The 17212-nt window shown below is 46.5% G+C and overlaps 2 protein-coding genes across 3 annotated transcripts in view; both read right to left on the reverse strand.

Annotated features, from left to right (window-relative positions):
* Positions 1–7791: 7791 nt before the first annotated feature.
* Positions 7792–15187, reverse strand: LOC131755811 (olfactory receptor 10T2-like). Its single transcript, XM_059062418.1, has 2 exons — positions 15152–15187; positions 7792–8820 (listed from the first exon to the last, which is right to left on the reverse strand). The coding sequence occupies exons 1-2, from the start codon at positions 15185–15187 to the stop codon at positions 7792–7794; spliced, it is 1065 nt and encodes a 354-aa protein (XP_058918401.1).
* Positions 14653–17212, reverse strand: part of NOTCH3 (notch receptor 3) — a 33151-nt gene continuing 30591 nt past the window's right edge. For both annotated transcript variants that reach the window (XM_067032352.1, XM_059063205.2), the window contains one exon: positions 14653–16746. In XM_067032352.1, the coding sequence (XP_066888453.1) occupies positions 15700–16746 (1047 nt within the window). In that variant the 3' untranslated portion in view covers positions 14653–15699. The remainder of the gene's footprint in view (positions 16747–17212) is intronic.

Consider the following 17212-nt stretch of genomic DNA (forward strand, 5'->3'; position numbering starts at 1 on the left):
CTGCTCTGGATTATTCCAGCAGTCTCCAAACCAGTCCCTCTCCCCACTGTCTCTCACCTACCAGCTCAACACCACGCAAATGTCCTAGAAGGGCCTTCTGGGCCCAATTAAACTTCCAGAGCCAATAATGAAATAGTGATTATCTTATGTCAAGCACTTACTATTTGCAAGTGCTGTTCCATGCCCTTTTGACATATGAACTCATTTAATCCTCACAACAGCCCTGGAAGGGAGGTGTATTAGTGATATCCCCATTTTATAGATGCTGAAACAAGCACAAGGAGGTTAAGGAACTTACCCAAGGTTGCACAGCTTGTAAGTGATAGAGGCAGAATGTGAACTCAAGCCGTGCTACCTGGGCCTCCAGACTGGAAGCACTTCAAGAATGGGCCCTGGGCTTCAACCACATGGCTCCCTCATGCCTATCACAGGGTGTAGTTTTGGGGGGCCCACCCAGATATCACTGTGCATATGTTGAATTTTATTCTAAGTGAGTCGGGAAACCAGAAGGGGTTTTGAATAATCTAAGTCACACAAAACCTGCACATGACTGTTCATAGCGGCTTTATATGTAATAGCCAAAAACTGGAGAAACCAAAATGCCCCTCAGTAGGTGGTTACACAAACCGTGGTCCATCCATACCATAGAACACTGCTCAGCAATAAAAGAACAAAATATGGTAACACAATAATTTGGATGAATCTCAAACAATTATGCTCAGAGAACCAATTGGTGGCTGTCAGAGGCAGGGGGTGAGGGGTGGAGGAAATGGATGAAGGTAGTCAAAAGGCACAAACTTCTGGGCTTCCCCGGTGGCGCAAGTGGTTGGAAGTCCGCCTGCCGATGCAGGGGACGCGGGTTCGTGTCCCGGTCCGGGAGGATCCCACATGCCGTGGAGCGGCTGGGCCCGTGAGCCATGGCCGCTGAGCCTGTGCGTCCGGAGCCTGTGCTCCACAACGGGAGAGGCCACAACAGTGAGAGGCCCGCGTACCGCAAAAAAGAAAAAAAAAAAAAAAAAGGTACAAACTTCTAGTTATGAGATGAGTAAGCCCTGGGTATGTAAGGTACAGCATAGTAACTACAGTTAACAATACTGTATTGTATATTTGAAAGTTGCTAAGAGAGTAGATCTTAAAGGTTCTTATCACAAGAAAAACAGTTTATAATCATGTAAAGTGATGAATGTTAACTAAACGTATTGTGGTGATCATTTCACAATAAATACAAATAATAAATCATTATGTTGTATAACTTAAACTTATACAATATCATATGTCAATTATATCCCAATAGAACCTGGAGCGGGGGTGGGGGGGAGGGAGTTCCCTGGCTGTCCAGTGGTTAGGACTCTGTGCTTTCACTGCCGAGGGCCCAGGTTCAATACCTGGTCAGGGAACTAAGATCCCACAAGCTGTGTGACATGACAAAAAAAAAAAAAAAAAAAAAACTGAAGGGGAAAAGCATTCTCTACCCACAAGCTCAAAAAAAATTATGCTAAATTGCTAAAAAAAAATTATGCTGAGTGAAAGAAGCCAGTCTCAAAAGGTTACATATTGTGTGACTCCATTGATATGATCATCTCCAAGTGACAAAACCACAGTGTAGGAGGACAGATCAGTAGTTGCCAGGGGATATGGAAAGTGTGACATATGGAGGGTAGCATGAGGAATTTTGGGGGGTGATGGAGTTGTTCTGTATCCAGATTGTAGTGGTGGTTGCATGTGTTAAAATTCATTGAACTGTACACTAAAAAATCTATTTTACTGTATGATGCTTTAAAAATAAAATTATACATGTAACTTCATACATATGTGTGTATATAGACAGATATTATACACACTCACACTATGTAAATTAAAAAAAATTTTTTTGGCCGTGCCGTGCAGCATGCGGGATGTGGGATCTTAGTTCCCCGACCAGGGATTGAACCCGGGCCCTTGGCAGTGAAAGTGTGGAGCCCTAACCACTGGACAGCTAGGGAATTCCCAATAAATAATTTTTTTAAAAGATACACTAGCACCAAACTGAAATTTTTCCTTGAAGTAATCATCAGCCTTCAAAGAGAACTGAGAAAGGGAATAAATTTCTGCCTGTGTAATTCAAAGATTTCTTTCATGCCACCTGCAGGAAATGTTACTGTTAAGAGCTTCACATTTTGGGAAACAGTGAACTTACCAGACCTTTCCTCATCAATCCTCATATTTATGAGTTTCAGAGAAAGCATAGGGTCTAAAAATGTCCAAGAGGGAAAAAAACATGTGTCATGGTTTAATGACCTTTGTTTAATGACCTCAGAGACACAGAGAAGGAAAGGGACCTTCCCACGTCTCAGCAAGTGGTTCAAAGCTAAACTGGAACCCAGATCTCCAGACCCCCTGGTTCAGTGGGCATGAGGTGGCCTGTGTTTCTAAGCACTCTTGCAGCCTTTAAGAAGGAGCCCAAGGCACCAGGCTCCTTCCAAACTGTGATGCAAGGCCTCAGTCCTTGCTTCCATCTCCTTGAACCAAAGACAGCGTCACCTGGGCCTCTAGTCATCCTCAACACGCAGGTAAAACTGTGAGTCTTGCATAGCAGACTGTGTTTATTGACTCTATAGCCCTCTGGAAAGTGGTTAGGAAAAGCCAGATTATTTGTTATATTTGTTTGCTACTTCTTGCCATTAAAGAGAGAGGTGTACTGAGGCAAGCAGAGGTAGAAGGTACTCTAACAATATTGAAGTAGTCTCTCTCCATGCAGACTACAATTTAAATTGACTGAGTCTGGTGATATGGGGGTTCAAAGGGAACCAGCGATACAAAGTGGCCCTGAGGAGGCAGTTATAGCAAGAGATTAACCATTTCTCAGCATCCTCGAGAGAATGCCAAGGTCCAATCAAGTATAGAAACCAGGAAATAAGTGAGGGCATCATTCGGATTTAAGAACTACGCCAGGTGGATGAACCTTGAGGACATGATGCTCATTGAAATAACAGTCACAGAAAGACAGATACTGTATCATTCCACTTCTATGAGCTATTTAGAGTAGTCAAATTCATAAAGAAAAGACGGTAGAATGGTGGCTGCCAAGGGCTGGTGGTGGGCAGGGGGTGGTGAGGAATGAGGAGTTAGTGTTTCATGGGGACAGAGTTTCAGTTTTAGGAGATGAAGAGTTCTGGAGATGGATGGTGGGGGCGGTGGCACAACATTCTGAATGCATTTAATACCACTGAACTACCATACATTTCAAAGAAGTTAAGATGGTCAGTTTTATGTTGTATGTATTTTGCCACAGTTTAAAAAATGAAAAGGAAAAAAAAGAAGACCTGTGCCAGCGAAAATCTTTGGCTGTGGTTACTTGCCCATGGAGCTGCCTGAAGAAAAAAAGACCAGACACCTACTAAATTTTTGAGAGAAACTATGAGCTTGGCCTGCAAAAGATCATGACTCTCTGGCATATAGAACAATGCCCCAGGGAGTTCCCTGGTGGTCCAGTGGTTAGGACTCAGCACTTCCACTGTGGGCCCGGGAATTAAGATCCTGCAAGCTCGAGGTGAAGCCAAAAGCAACAACAACAAAATAAAAAACAGCAATGCCCCAAGATTGTACCATGAGGTCCTTAAGACCATACCGGCAGGAAATGGAATGAGAAAGCTTCAGAAGTGGTGATGGGGAACCGAGGCCAGTGAGGAAACTCCCAGAGGATAGAGCCAAGGACCATGGACAAAGACCTCACTCTCAGCAATGGCAGTCTTCACAATTCCTGCCTAACTAAATATTTTAATTGCTAAATTCAGTGACTTCTGTGTGCTTCCCATGCTTCCACTGAGGTTTTTGGTTTACTATAGCTTTAACATTTATTTTGCATGTAGATTGGAAGTTTTCTTTCAAGTCTGTGGGTCACCAGCCACAAGAAGCCATTCCGGGGCTCGAAGAACAGTCTGAATTAGATGCTGTGAATGATTGACTCATTAGGCTATGACCTCGGAGAGGATGCTCTATATATGAGGAGTGCGTGGTTGTTGTATGACACTGAGCGGAGTGGCACCAGTCCTTCTGGTTCTGCCTAGAAAGATGGCTTCAGGTGTTTCAGCACCAAGATATTTACAAGACAAAGAAATCCTTCTCTTGCTAATACTGCCTGCCTCCCTAGCGTAACTTTTTTTTTTTTTTTTTTTTTTTTTTTTTTTTTTTTTTTTTGCAGTACGCGGGCCTCTCGCTGTTGTGGCTTCTCCCGTTGCGGAGCACAGGCTCCGGACGCGCAGGCTCAGCGGCCATGGCTCACGGGCCCAGCCGCTCCGCGGCATGTGGGACCTTCCCGGACCGGGGCACGAACCCGTGTCCCCTGCATCGGCAGGCGGACTCTCAACCACTGCGCCACCAGGGAAGCCCAGCGTAACTTTTTAAATTGTAATTGGGGCAAAATACACATACCATAAAATTTACCACTGTGACCATTTTTAAGTGTGCAGTTTAGTGGTGCTAGGTACATTCACATTGTCGTGCAACTATCACCACCATCCATCCCCAGAACTTTTTCATCTTGCAAGACTGAAACTTCATAGTCATTAAACAACTCTCCATTCTCCCTCTCCCGGCTCCGGCCCCTGGCAATCACTATTCTACTTTCTGTCTCTATGAATTTGACCTCTTTAGCTACCTCATATAAGCAGAATCATACAATATTTGTCCTTTTTTTGTCTGGCTTATTTCATTCAGCATACTGTCCTTGAGATTCATCCACATTGTAGCATTTGTCAGACTGTCCCTTTTAAGGCTGTATAATATTTCATTGTGTGTATATACCACATTTTGATTATCCATTCATCTGTCAGTGGATGCTTGGGATGCTTCTACCTTTTGGCTACTGCAAATAGTGCTGCTATGAACATGAGTGTACAAATGCCTCTTTAAGACTCTGCTTTCAATTCTTTTTTTTTTAAGATTTATTTTTTATTTATTTACTTTATTTGGTTTTGGCTGTGTTGGGTCTTAGTTGCAGCATGCAGGATCTTCGCTGAGGCATGTGGGATCTTTCGTTGTGGTGTACAGGTTTTCTCTTCTCTAGTTGTAGCACGCAGGCTCCAGAGCATGTGGGCTCTATAGTTGTGGTGTGCAGGTTCCAGAGTACGTGGGTTCTGTAGTTTACAGCTCACAGGCTTAAGTTGAGGCACACGAGCTCAGTAGTTGTGGCATGTGGGCCTAGTTGCCCTGCCACATGTGGGATCTTAGTTCCCTGACCAGGGATTGAACCCACATCCCCTATATTGTAAGGTGGATTCTTTACCACTGGACCACCAGGGAAGTCCCTCAGTTCTTTTCTATATACACCCAGAAGTCAAATTGCTAGATCATATGGTAATTCTATTTTTCATTTTTAATCTTTTGAGGAATCACCATACCATTTTCCATAGCAACTGCACCATTTTATAATTCCATCAACAGTGTGCAATTGTTCCAATTTCTCTACATCCTCACCAACACTTGTTATAGTGGAAGCCTCATCACTAGTGTTTATCTTGCTCTTTTTTTCTAGTTTCTTGAGGTGTAAAGTTAGGTTACTGACTTGGGATCTTTCTTCTTTTTTAATGTAAGCACTTACACTATGAATTTCCCTCTGAGCATAGCTTTTGCTGAATCCCACAAGATTTGGTACGTTGTGCATTCATTTTCATTTATTTTAAGTATATTCCAATCTAACTTGTAATTTCTTCTTTCACCCATTGGTCAAAGGTGTGTTGTTTAATTTCTATATATTTGTAAAGTGTCCAGTTTTCCTTCTGTTACTCATTTCTCATTTCATTCCATTGTGGTCAGAGAAGATACTTTGGATGATTTCAATCCATCATCTGTGTTTAATTAAACAAAAATGAACTACTAAACTACAAAACTCAGTTCACATCTATTAGGGTGGCTAAAATCTTCAAAACCAGAAAATAACAAGTGTTGACAAAGATGTGGAGAAATTAGAACCCTAGCACACTACTGGTGGGAATGTAAAATAGTGCAGCCACTATGAGAAACAATTTGGTGATTCCTCAAAAAGTTAAACAGAATTACCTTATGATCCAGCAATTCCACTCCTAGTTACATACCCAAAGGGATTGAAAACAAAGACTCAATCAGATACGTATACACAAATGTTCATAGCAGCACTATTCACAGTAGCCAAAATGTGGAAACAACCCAAGTGTCCATCAACAGATGAATGGATAAACAAAAAATATATATATCCATGTGAATAACATGGAATATTATTCAGCCATAGACAGGAATGAAGTTCTGATATGTGCTACAACATAGATGATCCTTCAAAACATTATGCTAAGTGAAATAAGCCAGACACAATAGGACAAGTATTATATGATTCCACTTATATGAAACATGTAGAATAGGCATATTCATAGTGACAGAAAGTAAGTTAGATGTTACCAGGGATGGGGAGGAAGGGGGTAATGAAGAGTCACTACTTAAAGGGCACACAATTTCAATTTAGGAGGATGAAAAAAGTTTTGGAAAGAGATGGTGGTGATGGTTGCACAAACTTGTGGGTGTAATTAATACCACTGAGTTGTACACTTAAAAATGATTAAATAGTAGAAATTCATCTCATGCTACTGTAAGTGGCTAATCATTATCCTTAATTTTGAAGATGAAAATGGCGATAATTTGAAATTGAGCTTCAAAATTTTAGAAAGGAGATGGAAGAACTTAAAACAGCTTAATGCCATTTTCAAAAAGAATAAGCAAACTAAAAAATGTTAACAGTTCTTATCCATTCATTCAAGCAACAAATATTTGTCAACTGCATCCAAAATACCAGGCTCCATGCTATGCACTGGAAATACACGTTATTTTTGGACCTTACACTGTAGTGAGAGGTTGTACAAAGACCTTACACTGTCTAAAGGAGACAAACAATAGATAATAAGAGCATTTTAGTTAGTGATAAATACTTGGAAAAAATAGTATCAAGAGACTGAGAAGACAAGCCACAGACTGGGAGGAAATATTTGCAAAAGACGTATCTCATAAAGGACTGTTATCCAAAATATACAAAGAATTCATAAAATTCATCAATAAGAAGAAAATTTTAAAAGGATAAAAAGATAAATTTTGTTATATATATTTTACTGCAATAAAAAAATTTAATTCTTCCTTTTTTCTTTCTTTCCCCATCATATACCAAAGAAATAAAGGACCCAAGGGGGAGAGGGGTGGCCAACAATCATGAAAACATCATTTAAGTGTGACAGGAAAAATAAAGGCAGCCTGGGCTTCCCTGGTGGCGCAGTGGTTGAGAATCCGCCTGCCGATGCAGGGGACACGGGTTCGTGCCCCGGTCCGGGAAGATCCCACATGCCGCGGAGCGGCTGGGCCCGTGAGCCGTGGCCGCTGAGCCTGCGCATCCGGAGCCTGTGCTCCGCAACGGGAGAGGCCACAACAGTAAGAGGCCCGCGTATCGCAAAATAAATAAATAAATAAAGGCAGCCTTCGGTTGGTAACATTCATTCCCCCCCCCCCACCCCGACTCCAAAAAAAGTGAACTACTTCTGAGTGAGACAAAATAAAAGAATGCTGGACCGGGTGCCAACCCCAGTTCACTGCTAGGTAAAGCACTGCCCTCCACTGCCCGCCAGCACCGGGTAGGGTCAGGGCCGCCCTCCACTAGTGACCATCGTGCGCTGCAGACCGCATTGCAACCCAGCAAAGTCAAGGAAATGAAGACGAAGGGAAAGGGCAACCTTTATGGAGTTCATGCTGGGTCTCAGGCACTGTTTGTAAATTGCCTCCCCCAGGCTATTTCATTTAAGGTTATGGGAGTGGCCTCTGTTTTCCAGGTGGGGGAACTGGGTGTCCGGCAGGGCAAGTGTTCTTGAAAAAGCTAGAGCCGGAACTTAGGACGAGTGTTATTTTTAAAACTCCGCGGCTTCGCGCCAGGGCCCTCCTCGATGCCACCCTCGCATCTTTGTTGTGCAGAGGGTATACCACCGGGGTCGGCAGCGGTGTCACCACCGTGTAGAACACAGCCAACAGGCGGTCCTGGTCCGGGTTTCCTCTGGACTCAGGCCTCAGGTCGATGATGGAGGCGCAGCCAAAATGCACAACGAGGTGGGCCGCACAGGCGGAGAAGGCCTTGGGCCGGCCGGCTGCTGAGGGGATCCTCAGGAGGGCGGCCGCAATGAAGGTGTAGGAGAGGAGGATGAGGAGGAAGGAGACCAGCACCACGAAGATACTCAGGAAGAAGATGGCCAGCGCTTTGCTGGCACTCCCCGCGCAGCTGAGCTTCAGGACCGGGGTGATGTCGCAGAAGTGCTCCACGCTGTGGCTGTGGCAGAAGGGCGAGGAGAAGATCAGGCTGGTCTCGATCAAGGCCACCGAGGACCCGAAGCAGAAGACCAGGGCTCCCAGGTAGAGGCAAACTGTGGGTCTCATGATCACCCAATAACGCAGGGGATGACAGATGGCAACGTAGCAGTCGTAACCCATCAGGGTAAGGAGGAAGCAACAGCTGCATCCCAGGCCCAGGAAGAAGAACATCTGAGCCCAATAGCCAGGGATGGAGATGGCTCCACTCTTCATGAGCAGATGAGCCAGCATATTGGGGACGGTGACCAGCGAGTAGCAGGTCTCAGAGAGGGACAGCGTGGCCAGGAAGCGGTACATGGGAGGGTGAAGGGTCCGATCCGCATGTATGATGGTGACATTGCCACTCAGGGTAACCAAGTATGTGAGGAAGAACAGTGCAAAGAGGGTGGTCCTCAGGTCTGGGAAGGTGGAGAAACCCACCACCATGAACTCCGTCACCAGCCAGGTGGCGTTTCCCCACTGCTTCTCAGGAATCTGAGAGGAGAAAGCAGAGGAGATGGAATAGGGCAACTTAATAAGGCCCTGCTAAGCAACAGATACCAGTGAGATAGGATAATCATCCCTGTTTTACAGAAAAAAAGAAAAAAGAAAAAAAGGAAAGAGAGACTCAGAAATGAGGTCACTGTTTTCCTCATATCACCCAGCTAGCAGCTCTTCAACAGACGAGAAAATTACAGATATGGAAATGACCTGAGTGCCAATTAACGGATGAATGGATAAAGAAGATTGGTACATAGACACATTGGAATATTATTCAGTGGTGAGAAAGAAGGCAGTAGTGCCATTTTCAACAATATAGATGGACTTTGAGGACATCATGCCAAGTATGATGTCAGACAGACCTAACCAATACAGCCATTTCCTTTAAAACTGACATCTTTGGTTTGCCTGGTGGCGCAGTGGTTAAGAATCTGCCTACCAATGCAGGGGACACAGGTTCAAGCCCTGGTCCAGGAAGATCCCACATGCCACGGAGGAACTAAGCCCGTGTGCTACAACTACTAAGCCCGTGTGCTACAACTACTGAGCCCGTGTGCTACAACTACTGAGCCCATGTGCCACAACCACTGAAGCCTGCGTGCCTAGAGCTCCATAACAAGAGAAGCCACCACAATGAGAAGCCCGCACACCGCAACAAAGAGTAGCCCCCACTCGCCACAACTAGAGAAAAGCCCGTGCACAGCAACGAAGACCCAATGCAGCCAATAATTAATTAATTAATTTAAAAAAATAATTGATATGCCTAATAACATGAATCAGTCTCAAAAGCACAATGCTAACTTTAAAAAAGCCAGACTCAAAAGCCTACATGCTGCACAATTCCATTTATATGAAACTCTAGAAAAGGAAAGACTGTCGTTACAGTGACAGACAGCAGATCCACAATTGCCAGAGCCAGAGGTGCAGAAGGGGACTGACTACAAAGGGGACTGATGAAACATGATTGTGTAGCGGTTATATGACTGTGTGCGCTTGTCAAAACCCATCAAACTTTACACTTAAAATGGATTCATTTTATTATATGTGAGTTATTCCTCAAAAAGTGAACAAAAATGGGACTTCCCTGGTGGCGCAGTGGTTGAGAGTCCGCCTGCCGAGACAGGGGACACGGGTTTGTGCCCCGGTCCAGGAAGATCCCACAGGCTGCGGAGCGGCTGGGCCCGTGAGCCATGGCCGCTGAGCCTGCGCGTCCGGAGCCTGTGCTCCGCAACGGGAGAGGCCACAACAGTGAGAGGCCCGCGTACCGCCAAAAAAAAAAAAGTGAACAAAAATGAACAAATAGATAGATAGCTAAAAGATAGATGATAGATAGATAGATAAATTGATATATGATAGCTGATAGATGATAGATACACAGATACATAAATACATGGATAATTTATAGATGATACATACATACATACATACATAGATAACTGATAGATGGTAGATAGTTAAAAGATAGATACATAGATACATATGTAGATACACAGATAATTGTTAGGTGATAGATAGCTAAAAGATAGATAGATATATACACAGATACATAGATATACAGATAGATACATAGATAACTGATAGATGATAGATATATAGATAATTGATAGATGATAGATAGCTAAAAGATAGTTGGATACATAGATATACAGATAGATACATAGATAATTGATAGATTAGATAGATAATTGATAGATGATAGGTAGGAAGATAGATAGATAGATAACAGATAGATGAAGCTTGGGCAGGGTGTAGACAAGTCATACTGCAGTACATTGAGACTTGCAATGGTGGAGAGCCTTTACCCACCTCGGCCAGAAGAGCCAAGGAGAGGGAACAATTATTCAGATTAACAGAGGGCAGCTGGATGGAGAGCACCAAAGCCGCCCTGCAGGCAGGGAACCAGGGAAATAGATACATTCTACCCTCTGATCTCCCACCTGTGCCTCTCACTGGCCAAACCCAAGTGGAAGCAAGAGGATGCTTGAGTCCACTGATGCTCTCCACCCAGGTCATCCTCCCAGTGCACAGAGCAGAGTGGAGAAGTGTGAGGGTATATCTGGAGGGGCAAACAGCAGACACACAGCTGTATTATCATTGTCTTCTCGGTCAAGAAGTCACCTAGGATGTGAATCCAAATGTCCCCAAATCTTGTGGATCAATGAAGTCACATGCACGTGAATCTGAATCCCACTAGTTCATTTTTCCCAACCACTGATGCAGGCTTCCTGTTCCCCCACCTGACACCCCTCCCCCAACCATTCCAGGGAGCCTCCAGAGTGGAAGAGTCTCACATGTGCTTACAAAAAAAGTTGGCTCCACCAGGTATGAAAGTGGGTTCACCCCGTGAGACACACATCTCCAATGCCCTGTTTCCATAGAGCCAGGGTTGCAGGATAAAGTGGACTAAGTGGGTGGGAAGAACGACTTTCTCCTCTTTTGTGTAGCACTCAGGAAGAAGGATCTCCAAACTTGCTCGCACCCCAACAAATATTTCCGGTTCTCCTCCAAGAGTCTACTCATGCACGCAGCTAAGATGAACTTCTCTTGGGCCAAGGATTCAAGTGCAAAGAACTTATTTGAGAGATCATTCCAGAAATATCCAATAGGATCATTCCAAAAAGGAACATTCCAGAAAGTTCCCATGAGGAACAGTAAGTTGCTACCATGGGCAACTGGGGCTCAATCCTGATGGACACCCTCTGAGAGTCTGTGGAACACACCTCAGAATTGCCCCCACAGAGGGGTGAGGGAGCTGGGGTATTTATCCACCAACTCCCATCCATCCTTCATTTTTTTTCTTTCTTTTTTTTTTTTTTGGCCACGCTGCACAGCATGCGGGATCTTAGCTCCCCGACCAGGGATTGAACCAGTGCCCCCTGCAGTGGAAGCACGGAGTCTTAATCACTGGACCACCAGGGAAGCCCCCATCCCTCATTTTTGAGGGTTGTTCCTGGCCCACACTAGAGAAGTTCTGGTGTTTGAAGTCAGATGCTATCAAGCATGTACTGCAATGGTAAGACCCAAAGGGACAAGGGGGGGCACCCCTATACATCCCCTAACTAGCCTGAAATTCCATAAGAGCAAGGAGTGAGCTCATATAATTCACCATTCTACTCCCAACAGTTTGTCCAGGATTTGGCATGCAGTAAGTGCCCAATAAGCATATAGAGGATAAATGAATGAACATAAAATGAACTTGAGACAATAAAAGAGATTGTCCCAGGAGTTTGGGATTAAATATACACACTCACTACTATATATAAATAGAGGGAATTCTCTGGTGGTCGGTGGTTAGGACGCCCCGCTCTCACTGCCGAGGGTTCAATCCCCGGTCGAGAGACTAAGATCCCGCAAGCCGCATGGCACGGCCAAAAAAAATTAAAAATAAAAATAAAATAATAAAATAAAGTAGATAATGAACAAGGACCTACTGTATAGCACAGGGAATTATACTCAATATCTTGTAATAACCTATAATGAAAGAGAATGTAAAAACAATAATATATATGTATACATATGTATATAAAATAACTGAATCACTTTATTAAAACGAACACAACATTGTTAGTCAACTATATTTCAATAAAAAATATATTTTTTTTCTTGCGGTATGCGGGCCTCTCACTGTTGTGGCCTCTCCCGTTGCGGAGCACAGGCTCCGGACGCGCAGGCCCAGCGGCCATGGCTCACAGGCTTAGTTGCTCCGCGGCATGTGAGATCCTCCCGGACCGGGGCACGAACCCGTGCCTCCTGCATCAGCAGGCGGACTCTCAACCACTGCGCCACCAGGGAAGCCCCCCCAATAAAAATATTTTTAAAAAGAGATTGTTCCATCTCCAAAGACTTAGCCAAAAGAGAGGAGGTGGAGTGAATATTTATTATTTATTATTATATTTAATTATTAATTAATTAATATTATATTTAATATTATTATATTTATTATTTATTATTATATAATTGCAGAATTCCTGCTTCTGCAAACCTGACAGCCCTTAAATTTACCCCACGCCCCAGTTCCAGAGCAGAAACTCATTGCTTTAAGAAATCGGCACATTCTATATCCCACTGCCATAGTGATTGGCTAGAGCAGTAGTGCTCAAAAGCAAGTTTTCATTGCTCGGCAACTGGCAATATCTGGAAATATTTTTGGTTGTCACACTGGAGGAGGGGGTGCTACTGGCATCTAGTGGGTAGAGGCCAGGGACGCTGTTAAACATCCTACAATGCATAGGACAGCCTTCCACAGCAAAGAATGATCTGGCCCCAAATGTCAACGGTACCGACGTTGAGGAACACTAGGTTAGAGGATAAATATGAGACCCATTTGAAGTCAGTACAAAATCAACCCCAAGACTAGAAGCTTCTCAGTTCTCTGGAATGTGTGATATGGTCTATGATCCTTGCACCTATTTTGCGAATACAGAAGGAGGGCTGGAGCTGTGGGAGTGGGAAGAGAAGTTGGGTTGAGTACCACATGCAGCCTGAGAATGAAACTGATGCCCAGAGAAAAATCTGTAGCGATGAGGAACTCAGCCCTTGTTGACCTCATTTGAGCCACTAGCTCAAACATCCCCTGAAGCTGGTCTTTTTCAGTTATATGAATTAATAAATTGGGTTTTGTTTGTTTGTTTAAGCCAGCTGGGTAGGTTTTTTTGTGTCACTTGCAACCAAGAGCACTCCAACTGATGAGGTGAACCAATGAACATGAAATTCCTCCCTTCCTGGAGGACCTCAGTGTACACACAACGTTGTCTTGGGGCACAATTATTTGCAAGACATAGAAACTCATTCAAGCTGGTATACGTAAAGGAATATTTATTATACGGTGCAGCATTGTCTCTAAACCCCAAGGGAGCATGAAGTAGAGGTGAGATCCATGCAGAACCAGCATTAGGCACTTAGAAGGCAGTTAATAAATACCTGTTGATGTCAGTGGAATAAATGCTCAGTTAACTGGAATTGATACTCCATTTGGAAATGAGGTACTCCCTCCAACACTCTGGAGCCATCTGAGTGCTCACCTCTGATTCTCTCTGCATAGCTCCAGTCTTCTGCTGCTTTCTCATCAGTACCCACCACCCCAAACCGGCCATCAATATTTCTCCATCTGCCTTGGCCTTAGAAACGCCACCAACTGATAGCTTTCTCAGCATCCCCATTTTAAAAACATTCTCAAGCAAGGGAATCTGGTTCAATTTAAGTCAGGTGGCCACCCCTAGTCCAATCAGTGGAATCATCCATCAAAAGAGGAAGCAAAAGTGGCCGGCAAGCAAGCCAAATGGTTTGACCCCAAGATGAGAGCCCAAGTTTTTACCAACCAGGGTTCTTGGCCTCCTTAGTCAATAGAAATTGATCAGAGGACAGACGAGAAATTCAGGTAAGGCTTTATCGGGACCCCTGCTGCAGCAGGGGGGAGCGAGAAAGAACAGGTTCCCGTGCTCGCTTGCTCCCCAAGGGTGGAGGTATGGGGTGAGGGCGGGCCCAAGGGTGGAGCCAGAAGGGTGGCTTTGGTGGTGGTGTGTGCAGGGGGCATGCGCAGTACCCCGCTTTTGCTCCCAGCTCTTCAGAAGTGGCAGTTGGGGTTTTTTTGGTCTTTTTGTATCTTGTTGGCCATAATTTGCCCCAGCTGCACATGCCCACAGTTATTTTTAGTCCCTTATAGTTTCTTTGTCTTTTGTTGCTCCAGGAGATGTTTGTCCAGGTGCAAGCACTGCAGCAAAGGGTCCCAGGTCCCAGCCTGTCTCAAAAGTTAGCGCTGAAGAGACAGAAACCCCACACTACCACCACCCCCCACTCCAAACCTTACCTAGACACAGAACAATGACATTGAGTGCTAACTATTCCTTTATTAGGTGGTGAGGGGAAAGGGGGCTGTACAATGCAAGGCCTGGGAATTTAGCTACACAGGGACTGTGACCAGAAGCTATATTACAAAAATAGCCTACAAATACTTCTATTCTGCCCTGGGGCTGGGCCAGGGGAGTGCCAGGAGGAGGAGGTGCCGTGCAGGCAGCTCCTTTCCTCCCTGCAGGCCCGTATTTACAGGGAGACAAAGTAAAATGCACATATCTCCCCTGGTCCTCATATTCCCACCGGCCACCCCACCCCACCCCCAGTTCCCAAAGGGAGGTGGCCCACACTCTGTGATGGGGTGCTTGGGGACAGGCTCTCCAGGCCAGAAGGGCACTTCCCCCAGCAAAGCTATAGAATAAGTTCCATCTGGAATGCAGTGAAGTGAGGGAGGTGGGGTGGGGAGGAGGCTCCCAAGTCTCACCCGACCCCTAGCCCCAGAGGGTTCGCCCAAGGGTGCCTACTTGGTACACACCAGGGTCGTGTACTCGGTACACAGGATCCCGGTCATGCCTGTGTACTTGGTACACAGAATCCAGCTTGGCCGAATGGGCCCACAGACTCAGCCCCACGGGGGCACTGGGGGGTTCGCAGGGGGCAGGGAGCGTCTCCATATATATATTTTGTAAAAAATAATAATAATAATGTTTGTTTAAATGAATTTGTTTCTATACAAAATGTAAAAAAAAAAAATAATAATCCACCTGTGTCAGAACATGAGTGAGAGAGGCCAGAGGAGGCAAGAAAGCAGGAGAGAATGAGGGGGGGGGCAGGAAGAGGGGAGAGGCAGGAGCATGTCCCAGACTCACCACAAGACCCAAGGGTGGGGGTCAGCCTGCACCCCTTATAAATAAAGGAAGACTGAAGCCCTAGGCTTGCGACCTGTCTTGGTCACACTGCAAGGAGGGTGAGGAACAGGAGAAGAAGAGATTAGAGAGAATGAAATGGACTAAAAGGGGAGACAGAGAGGAAGCAGGATGGGGTGTCTCTACAGGCTCCCCAAATCTAGGAACTGTGGAGCCCTCAGGCCAACACTTGCCTCTTGGCGGTGACTTCAGGCTGGGACCCTAGCTGGGTCTGGGACTGAGCAAGAGGGCCAGGGACCGACAGGGGGAGAGGCTGGGCAGACAGGGTCCCAGCGGCCGTGGCCCCGGTGGCAGTGGCCGGGCTGGGCGTGGAGTCGGACCAGTCCGAGAGCGAGGGAGGAGAGGGGCTGGCCCAGTGCTCGGGGGACTCTGGGGATGGGGTCAGGTAAGGGTGCTCGCTGGGGACCCGCAGGAAGCGGGCCTTTGGGGGGCTGCTGTGGGCCCCGGCCGCGGGGAACTCATCGCCATGTCCTGGGGCTGCCAGGTAGGGTGGGGGCCGCTCCTGGGGGGACACGGGGTTCCCAGGGTTCAGCAGCTGGGGTCCCGGGGCCAGCGGCAGCAGGAAGGAGGGACCTGGCGGGGCAGGTGGGGGCAGCCGGGCCCAGTCGAGGGGGACGGCCACGGGGTTCAGCAGGCCCAGGCTGAGCACACAGCCCCCGGGGGGCTGGCGCCCAAGACCTGCCCGGCCCGCGCCACCAAGCTGTGCCAGAGACACGGCCGTGGCCGTAGCAGCCGCGTAGGGCCCCTCGAGGGGGAAGCCGCCAGGGGATGCGGGGGGGCCACCAAAGGGCCGTGGGGAGTCCAGCGAGTCCACCGGTGACAGCGTGACCGAGCTCTCGGCCAAGGGCCCCGGGCAGGCCAGGGTCAGCTTCTTGCCCCGCCCCCGGGCGCCCTGAGGCCCCAGCCCCGCCTTCCCAGGAGGCCTCCGGCTCTTCTTGCCCCCGGACTGTGCCACCTTGAGGCCTGGGAGGAAGGCCCCGGGCGGGCAGAGCAAGGGCCCCAGGCCGTGGGGGCCAGGGGGGCTACGGGGCCCACTGGGCTGGTCTAGCAAGCGCACGATGTCCTGGTGCAGCCGCTCCTGGGCCACATCCCGGGGCAGCCTGTCCAGGTGGTCTGTGATCTCACGGTTGGCAAAGTGGTCCAGCAGCAGCTTGGCAGCCTCAAAGCTGCCCTCCCTGGCGGCCAGGAACAACGGAGTCTCCTCCTGTGACAGCCCAGAACCCACAAGATGTCAGGGTCACAAGAGTCAGGATTAACTGCTGGCTAACATCACAGAGGCCTCCTGTCTCTGGGGGAACCTGAGAGCTAAGAGTTCATACTCTCCAGCCAGACAGACCTCAGTCGGAATCTCAGCTCTGCTGGGGAAAATTGGGCAAGTTCTTTCCTTTAAGCCACATTCATCCAGCGCCTACTAAGCTTCAGGCCACAAAAGCCAGGACCAGGGTGAGGAGAGTGAAGCACTCGCCTTAGGCACAAAATTTAAGGGGGCATCAAAATAAATGATATTTTAATGAAAAAATTTTAAATTAAGATTAATGCAAAAAGAATCCATAATGGAAATTTTAAATAAGGATGGAATCCAACCCCGCACCCCTTTGAGCCTCACTCTTTCATCTGTAAAGTGAGAGTAATACCACCTTGCAAGGGTTTTTAAACAACAATCATAACAT

This window comes from Kogia breviceps, chromosome 4 (genome assembly GCF_026419965.1).
Source record: "Kogia breviceps isolate mKogBre1 chromosome 4, mKogBre1 haplotype 1, whole genome shotgun sequence".
NCBI classification, from domain to species: domain Eukaryota; kingdom Metazoa; phylum Chordata; class Mammalia; order Artiodactyla; family Physeteridae; genus Kogia; species Kogia breviceps.